General features: G+C 45.7%; 1 protein-coding gene across 1 annotated transcript; it reads left to right on the plus strand.

Moving 5' to 3' along the window:
• Nucleotides 1–2,484: 2,484 nt before the first annotated feature.
• On the plus strand, nt 2,485–8,880 carry serpinf1 (serpin peptidase inhibitor, clade F (alpha-2 antiplasmin, pigment epithelium derived factor), member 1). Its single transcript, XM_061931021.2, has 8 exons — nt 2,485–2,570; nt 2,921–2,978; nt 3,058–3,253; nt 3,328–3,483; nt 5,019–5,222; nt 5,281–5,420; nt 5,479–5,689; nt 8,541–8,880. Exons 2-8 carry the CDS (start codon nt 2,922–2,924, stop codon nt 8,780–8,782), a joined length of 1,206 nt encoding a protein of 401 aa, XP_061787005.2. The 5' UTR covers nt 2,485–2,570; nt 2,921; the 3' UTR covers nt 8,783–8,880.
• Nucleotides 8,881–9,370: the final 490 nt, after the last annotated feature.

Consider the following 9,370-nt stretch of genomic DNA (forward strand, 5'->3'; position numbering starts at 1 on the left):
TTTACTGTGCATGAATGGACATACAGTATGTATTTTGGTAGTGTACATGAATGGACTTATGGGTTTTTACCTGGGTGCGTATGGGAATGGATTTACATATTTATCTTGGCAGGATTGGACTTACGTTTGTAGGTGAAAGGACATCAGTGGCCGTACACGTTCACATGGTTGGGTATGTAAGGTGACTTCTGTGTTTATGTGAGTGGACATACCTGTTTACATTGTAGTTTATGTGAATGGATTTACGAGTTTACGTCAGTGGACTTTTGCACGTATTTACAGAATTGTGTTTGTGGAGTGATTTTTTTTTTTCCTCGTTTAGTGGACGTGCATGTTTACGTGGGTGTGATTGTGAATGGATTTACATGTCCATGTGAGTAGACTTTGTATACATAGTTGTTTGGACTTTTGTGTGTACGTGAGTGGACATACATGTTTACAATTTTTGTGTAGGTGAATGGACTCGTGTTCATGTGAGTGGACATACATGTTTACATTTGGTGTGTATGTGAATGGACTTATGTGTTTACGTGAGTGGACATACATGTTACATAGTGGATTTAGTGAATGGACGTATGTGTTTGTGTAAGTGGACATACATCTTTACAATAAGCGTGGATGTGAATGGGCTTATGTGTTTACGTGAGTAGACATACGTGGCTACATAGTTTTTTAAGTGAATGAAAGTATGTGTTCACGTGAGTGGACATACATGTTTACAATTGTTGTGTAGGTGAATGGACTCATGTGTTTACGTGAGTGGACATACAAGTTACATTTGGTGTGTATGTGAATGGACTTATGTGTTTACGTGTGTGGACAAACATGTTACATAGTTAATTTAGTGAATGAACATATGTGTTTACGTGAGTGGACAGACATGTTTACAATTAACGTGGATGTGAATGGGCTTATGTGTTTACGTGAATGGACATACGTGGTTACATAGTTATTTAAGTGAATGGCCGTATGTGTTTACGTGAGTGGACATATATCTTTATAATTAGCGTAGATGTGAATGGGCTTATGTGTTTACGTGAGTGGAAATACATCTTTACAGTCGGTGTGTATGTGAATGGATTTATTTTTTTACTTAGTGGACATACATGTTTAGATGGTTGTATAAGTAAATCGACTTGAGTGCTTACGTGATGGGACATGTATACATGGTTGTGTCTGCGAATGGATTTACGTTTTTACGTGAATGGACTTACGTACATATCTACATGGTTGTGTATGTGAAGTGACTTTTTACTCTAGTGGGCATGCGGGTTTTCGTGGCCGTTTGTGACTGTATTTACATGTTTACGTAAGTTGACATACGTGTTTACAGTTGGTGTGTATGTGAATGGACTTAGGCGTGTACGTGAGTGGACATGTGCTTACAATTGATGTGTATGTGAATAGACTTAAGTGTTTACGTGAGTGGACATTCATTTTTACATGGTGTGTAATGGAATGGGCTGATGTGTTTACGTGAGTGGACATACATCTTTACAACTGGTGTGTATGGGAATGTACTTATGTGTTTACGTGAGTGGACATACATCTTTACAATTGGTGTGTATGGGAATGGACTTATGTGTTTACGTGTGTGGACGTAATTGTTGACAGTTGGTGTGTATGTGAATGACCTTATGTGTTTACGTGTGTGGACATACATCTTTACAACTGGTGTGTATGTGAATGAGCTTAAGTGTTTTGACATACATCTTTACAATTGTTTGTATGTGAATGGGCTTATGTGTTTACGTGAGTGCACATACATTTTTACAACTGGTGTGTAATGGAATGGGCTTATGTGTTTACGTGAGTGGACATACATCTTTACAACTGGTGTGTATAGGAATGGACTTATGTGTTTACGTGAGTGGACATGTGTGTTTACAATTGGTGCGTATGTGATTGAACGTATGTTTTTACGTGAGTGGACACACATCTTTACAACTGGTGCGTATGGGAATGGACCTATGTGTTTACGTGAGTGGACATACATTTTTACAACTGGTGTGTATGGGAATGGACTTATGTGTTTACGTGAGTGGACATACGTCTTTACAATTGGTGTGTATGGGAATGAACTTATGTGTTTACGTGAGTGGACATACAGCTTTACAATTGGTGTGTATGTGAATGGGCTTATATGTTTAAGTGAGTGGACATACATCTTTACAATTGGTGTGTATGTGAATGGATCCTGAAAAGGGACAAGCGGTAGAAAATGGATGGATGTTATTGTTGTGTTTAGCGACCATCACAATGACTCGGGTCACCGTTGCGCTGCGTGTGCGTCTGAGAGGCGAGCTCAGCGTGTGACGTCATGAGTACGACGCGCGCGCGCGCGCACAGCGTGGCCGCGACATGTCAACACTGATTGACAGCTTCATAAAATGTCCACTTCTTAAACAACTGCCCTGAGCGGCCACGTGACGTCACAAACGTTGAGGCAAAAAAAACCACAAAAAAAACTCCGAAGAACCGATCTCCGTTTGCGCGTCACCGGCGCTGCTCGGGGGCGCGCAGACCCGTGTCACGCGCAGCGACGTGGCGCGCGAGAGAGCAACGACGAGGTGAGTGCGCTTTTTTTTAAGTGGTTTTCCCGCTCTTTTGGCGCGCTTTAATTTGATGAACGACGGTCTGTCCAACGTCAGCCACGTGACTGGGACTCGAACACGCGGCGTTAACTCGGAGAAGTCCGCTTTCTTTGATGTTTTTACCGCGTTGACGTGCACTGCGGTCTGACGTCACCAGTCAGAAGTTTATGGACTTTAGTCACGTGATCATCTTGTTTACCAGGCTGTGTTGGACCAGAACTACCTGACCCTTTGGGTGTGTGTGTGTGTGTGTGTGTGTGTGTGTGTGTGTGTGTGTGTGTGTGTGTGTGTGTGTGTGTGTGTGTGTGTGTGTGTGTGTGTTTCAGGATGAAGCTGACGAGCCCCCTGCTGGTTTTGGTCCTGGTGGCCCTGGGTCTGGTTCAGGTATGACCCACATACTGGACTTGTAATAAAAACGTCCAAGTCAGGTAACGGTAGTTTGGGCGTGCAGGTTCCGATCCAGGCGCAGACCGACGACGAGGAGGCGGGCGCAGAGGAAGAGCATGTGGAGCTCTTCACCACGCCCGCTACCAAGATGGGCGCCGCCACCTCGGACTTTGGCTACAACCTTTTCCGCGCGCTGGCGTCCCGCGAGGCGTCCACCAACATCTTCCTGGCCCCCATCAGCGTGTCCGCGGTTCTGACCCAACTGTCCATGGGTGAGCGCCAACCTGAATGAAAACGTTAGCCGCCAGCGTAAGCGCGCCAGGCTAACGCGGCCTCGGTCCCGCAGGGGGTTCCGAGCGAGCCCAGAGGCAGCTGTTCCGGGCCTTGAGGTACCACACCCTGCAAGACCCTCAGCTCCACAACACCCTCAAAGACCTGCTGACCTCCGTCGAGGCGGCCGGCAAAGGCTTCAGCGGCGCCGCTCGCATCTACCTGGCCCGACGTGAGTCTTAACCTTCACGGGACGCCCCCGGAGCACGTGACCTACCAAACCTGACCTACCAAACGTGACCTACCAAACGTGACCGTCCAAATGTGACCGACCAAACGTGACCGACCAAACCTGACCTACCAAACCTGACCTACCAAACCTGACCGACCAAACGGGACCGACCAAACGTGACCGACCAAACGGGACCTACCAAACCTGATCTACCAAACGTGACCGACCAAACGTGACCGACCAAACCTGACCTACCAAACCTGACCTACCAAACCTGACCGACCAAACGTGACCGACCAAACGTGACCTACCAAACCTGATCTACCAAACGTGACCGACCAAACGTGACCGACCAAACCTGACCTACCAAACCTGACCTACCAAACCTGACCGACCAAACGTGACCGACCAAACGTGACCTACCAAACGTGACCTACCAAACATGACCTACCAAACCTGACCGACCAAACGTGACCTACCAAACGTGACCTACCAAACGTGACCTACCAAACGTAACTGACCAAACGTGACCTACCAAACCTGACCTACCAAACCTGACCTACCAAACGTGACCTACCAAACCTGACCTACCAAACCTGACCGACCAAACGTGACCGACCAAACGTGACCGACCAAACCTGACCGACCAAACGTGACCGACCAAACGTGACCGACCAAACGTGACCCACCAAACCTGACCCACCAAACGTGACCGACCAAACGTGACCGACCAAACGTGACCGACCAAACGTGACCGACCAAACGTGACCCACCAAACCTGACCCACCAAACGTGACCGACCAAACGTGACCGACCAAACGTGACCCATCAAACCTGACCCACCAAACGTGACCGACCAAACGTGACCGACCAAACGTGACCGACCAAACGTGACCCACCAAACGTGACCCACCAAATGTGACCCACCAAACCTGACCCACCAAACGTGACCGACCAAACGTGACCTTCCAAACCTGACCGACCAAACGTGACCTACCAAACGTGACCTTCCAAACCTGACCTACCAAACGTGACCGACCAAACCTGACCTACCAAACGTGACCGACCAAACGTGACCTACCAAACCTGACCTACCAAACGTGACCTACCAAACGTGACCTACCAAACCTGACCGACCAAACCTGACCGACCAAACGTGACCGACCAAACGTGACCGACCAAACGTGACCCACCAAACCTGACCCACCAAACGTGACTGACCAAACGTGACCGACCAAACCTGACCCACCAAACCTGACCCACCAAACGTGACCGACCAAACGTGACCGACCAAACGTGACCTACCAAACCTGACCCACCAAACGTGACCGACCAAACGTGACCGACCAAACCTGACCAACCAAACGTGACCAACCAAACGTGACCCACCAAACGTGACCCACCAAACCTGACCCACCAAGCGTGACCGACCAAACGTGACCGACCAAACGTGACCTACCAAACCTGACCTACCAAACGTGACCGACCAAACGTGACCGACCAAACGTGACCTACCAAACATGTGCCCGTTTCAGGCCTGCGTCTCAAGCAGGAGTTCTTGGCACTGGTGGAGCAGCAGTACGCCGTGCGGCCCAAAGTCCTGCAGGGCGGGTCACAGGACACCAAGGCCATGAACGACTGGGTCTCCCAGGAGACCGGCGGCAAGATTCCGCGCTTCTTGGAGAAGGCGCTCGCGCGGACACCCGGGGTCAACGCGGCCAGCGCCGCCTACTTCAAAGGTAAGCCCACGCCGCCGCCCCCTGCCGGCCCGTCCACGACTCGTCTTGTCGTCAACAGGGAAGTGGGCAACGGCGTTTCGTCAGGCGCCAACCTTGGACAACTTCCAGCAGGAGGGCAAAGCGCCTGTTCGTGTTCCCATGATGCAACAGGACAACTACCCCGTCAAGATGGGCATAGACCCCGACCTGAGCTGCACGGTAGGCGGAGCCTGAAGCGACCGTGGCCACGCAACACCTAAGAGCTGTCCTCCCTCAGATCGCTCAGATCGTGATGAACGACGACGTCAGCATGTTCGTCTTCCTGCCCGACGAGGTCACCGCCAACCTGACGGCGCTGGAGGACACTCTGACCGCCGAGTTCGTGCAGGACTTGTCCATGACGCTGCAAGCCACCCACGTCTCCATCGCGCTGCCCGTCCTCAAGTTCAGCTTCTCCACCGACCTGCTGCCGCTGATGGCCGACTTGGGTGAGTCGCCGCTTCCGGGTGACTGCAATGGACTTACGCGTTTGTCTTGGCGGGGGGGGGACTTTCGTTTGTAGGCGAAAGGACATACGTGTTTACATGGTTGGGTATGTGAAGTGAACAACGTGTTTACTTGAGTGGATGTACATGTTTAGATGGTTGTGTGAGTCAATCAACTTAAGTTTATGTTATTGGAAATACGGGTTTACACGGTTGTGTCTGTGAATGGATTTACATTTTTACATGAATGGACTTACACACATATTTACACAGTTGTGTATGTAAAGTGATTTGTTTGGTTTTACTTACGTGGGCTTGTGTGTTTACATGATTGTGTAAGTGAATCAACTTAAGTCTGTACATGATTGGACATACCAGTTTACATGGTTGTTTCTGTGAATGGATTTACATTTTTACGTGAATGGACTTACACACATATTTACACAGTTGTGTATGTAAAGTGACTTATTTTGTTTTACTTATGTGGGCTTGCGTCTTTCCATGAGTGTGTTAGTGAATTGATTTATGTTTTTATGTGAATGGACTTACATACATATTTACACAGCTGTGTATGTCAAGTGACTTATTTTGTTTTACTTACGTGGGCTTGTGTGTTTACATGATTGTGTAAGTGAATCAACTTAAGTGTGTACGTGATTGGACATACCGGTTTACACGGTTGTTTCTGTGAATGGATTTACATTTTTACGTGAATGGACTTGCACACATATTTACACAGTTGTGTATGTCAAGTGACTTATTTGGTTTTACTTACGTGGACTTGTGTATTTACATGATTGTGTAAGTGAATCAACTTAAGTGTGTACATGATTGGACACACCGGTTTACATGGTTGTTTCTGTGAATGGATTTACATTTTTACGTGAATGGACTTACATACATATTTACACAGTTGTGAATGTGAAGTGACTTATTTTGTTTTACCCAAGTGGGCATGCGTCTTTCCATGAGTGTGTTAGTGAATGGATTTATGTTTTTTACGTGATTGGACTTACATAGATATTTACATGGTTGGACTTATTATTTTTACTTAAGTGGGCTTGCGTGTTTACATGATTGTGTATGGGAATGGATATATACGTTTTTACGTGAATGGACTTACATACATATTTACACAGTTGTGTATGTGAAGTGACTTATTTTTTTCTACCTATGTAGACATATGTGTTTACATGATTGTATAAGTGAATGCAATTACATTCTTACGTAAGTGGACACACATGTTTACGTGAATGGACATGTGTTTACATGATTGTGTAAGTGAATGCAATTACATTTTTACATAAGTGGACATATGTGTTTACATGATTGTGTCTGTGAATGGATTTGTTTTTACATGAATGGACTTACATACATATTTACACAGTTGTGTATGTGAAGTCACTTTTTTTTTTTTACCTATGTGGACATATGTACATGATTGTGTAAGTGAATGCAATTACATTCTTACGTAAGTGGACACACATGTTTACGTGAGTGGACATATGTGTTTACATGATTGTGTAAGTGAATGCAATTACATTTTTACATAAGTGGACATACATGTTTACGTGAGTGGACATACGTGTTTACATGATTGTGTAAGTGAATGCAATTACATTCTTACGTAAGTGGACATATATGTTTATGTGAGTGGACATATGTGATTACATGGTTGTGTAAGTGAATCAACTTAAGTGTTTACGTGATTGGACATACAGGTTTTGATGGTTGTGTCTGTGAATGGATTTACATTTTTAAGTGAATGGACTTATATACATATTTACACAGTTGTGTATGTAAAGTGACTTATTTTGTTTTACTTAAGTGGGCATGCATCTTTCCGTGATTGTATAAGTGAATGGATTTATGTTTTTATGTGAATGGACTTACTTAGACATTTACACGGTTAAGTGACTTTTTTTTTACTAAAGTGGGCATGTGTGTTTATATGATTGTGTAAGTGAATGCAATTACATTATTACGTAAGTGGAAACATGTTTACGTGAGTGGACATACGTGTTTATATGAATGGACATACGTGTGTACATGGTTGTGTAAGTGAATGCAATCAAAATTTTACGTGAGTGGACAGACATGTTTACGTGAGTGGACATACGTTTGGTCGTGTCAGTGAATGAATGTATGTTTTTACGTGAATAGACTTACCTACATATTTACACGTTTGTGTGCGTGAAGTGACTTATTTTTTAACTTGAGTGGACATGCATGTTTCCGTTGGCGTTTGTGACTGGATTTACATGTTTACGTAAGTGGACATACGAGTGTACATGGTTGTGTAAGTGAATGCAATCAAAATTTTACATGAGTGGACAGACATGCTTATGTGAGTGGACAAACATTTGGTCGTGTCAGTGAAAGAATGTATGTTTTTACGTGAATAGACTTACCTACATATTTACACAGTTGTGTGTGTGAAGTGACTTATTTTTTAACTTGAGTGGACATGCATGTTTCCGTTGGCGTTTGTGACTGGATTTACATGTTTACATAAGTTTACATGGTTGTGTAAATGAATGGACTTGCGTGCTAGCGTGATTGGACATACATGTGTATGTGAGTGGACATGCGTGTTTGCATAGTTGTGTATGTGAAGGGACTTATGTGTTTACGTGAGCGGACATACCTGTTTACATGGATTTTGTATGTGAATGAATTGATGTGTTTAGAGTGGATGTTTCCACGGGTGTGTTTTTGAATGGATTTACACGTTTACGTAAGTGCACATACATGTTACGTGGGTAGACATACATGTTTACGTGAGTGTTGTTTACATAGTTGTGTATGCAAATTTTGAAGTTTTTAAATGGCTCCTCCCCCTCCCCCGCTGCAGGGCTCACTGATTGGCTGGCCAACACAGACCTGGAGAAGATATCGCCGCAGCCCGTCAAGCTGGTCACCGTCAACCACAAGGTCGCCATGGAGACGGCCACCGAGGGCAACCAGCCCCCGCCCGCCACCTCGACAACCGGCCACCTGCGCTACCACGTGGACCGCCCCTTCGTCTTCCTCATCCGTGACGAGGCGTCGGGGGCGCTGCTCTTCATCGGCAGGGTGCTCGACCCCAAGGCTTGACCGCGTAACGCGTGCACACACACGCTCTTAGCGGGTCCTAGGAGGGAAGTGAAAATGTTTCTGTTACATTCCTGAAATAAAGTCGGTAAAACAAAGGACTCTGACTCCAGCGCCACCGTCGGGACAAAGTGAGGCAGGCACCACTGCGCTCGGGTTCTTGAGTAGCACATAAAGACGACTAAAAACAACAAAGGAAAGTCAAAGTTTCCACATGTGGAACAAATCATAGTGCACACTTTTCCATCAGCGTGCACAAGAAGCACGAGGTCAATGTGTGTGTGTGTGTGTGTTCTTGTATTTCTACCCTTCTTGGGACATGAGGAAGGAAAAGTATCTTCCATATGAGGAGGTGTGAACAAGTGAGGACATAAATCATGGTCCCAATATATTGCATCTAATAGAGACAAATTCTCGAGTCCGTGAACATTGCTCCAAAGTCAGGATTTTTTTTGTTGATTTAATGTGCGTACAAAAGTAAACATCGACAGGTGCAAAGGCAGCAATATATGATGAAACAAGACGGCAGCTAAAGAAAGACTTCCCTATTCATCCCCGGAAAAAAACGGCCAGGTGAACGAACAGCTAATT

The sequence above is a fragment of the Nerophis lumbriciformis genome, linkage group LG37 (assembly GCF_033978685.3).
Source record: "Nerophis lumbriciformis linkage group LG37, RoL_Nlum_v2.1, whole genome shotgun sequence".
Taxonomy (NCBI): domain Eukaryota; kingdom Metazoa; phylum Chordata; class Actinopteri; order Syngnathiformes; family Syngnathidae; genus Nerophis; species Nerophis lumbriciformis.

Coding starts and splice junctions, on each gene's coding strand:
- serpinf1 (XM_061931021.2), top strand. CDS start 2,922: ATGAAGCTGACGAGCCCCCTGCTGGTTTTGGTCCTGGTGGCCCTGGGT. Junction 5,223..5,280: donor CAGCGCCGCCTACTTCAAAG/GTAAGCCCACGC, acceptor TGTCGTCAACAG/GGAAGTGGGCAACGGCGTTT. Junction 5,421..5,478: donor ACCCCGACCTGAGCTGCACG/GTAGGCGGAGCC, acceptor GTCCTCCCTCAG/ATCGCTCAGATCGTGATGAA.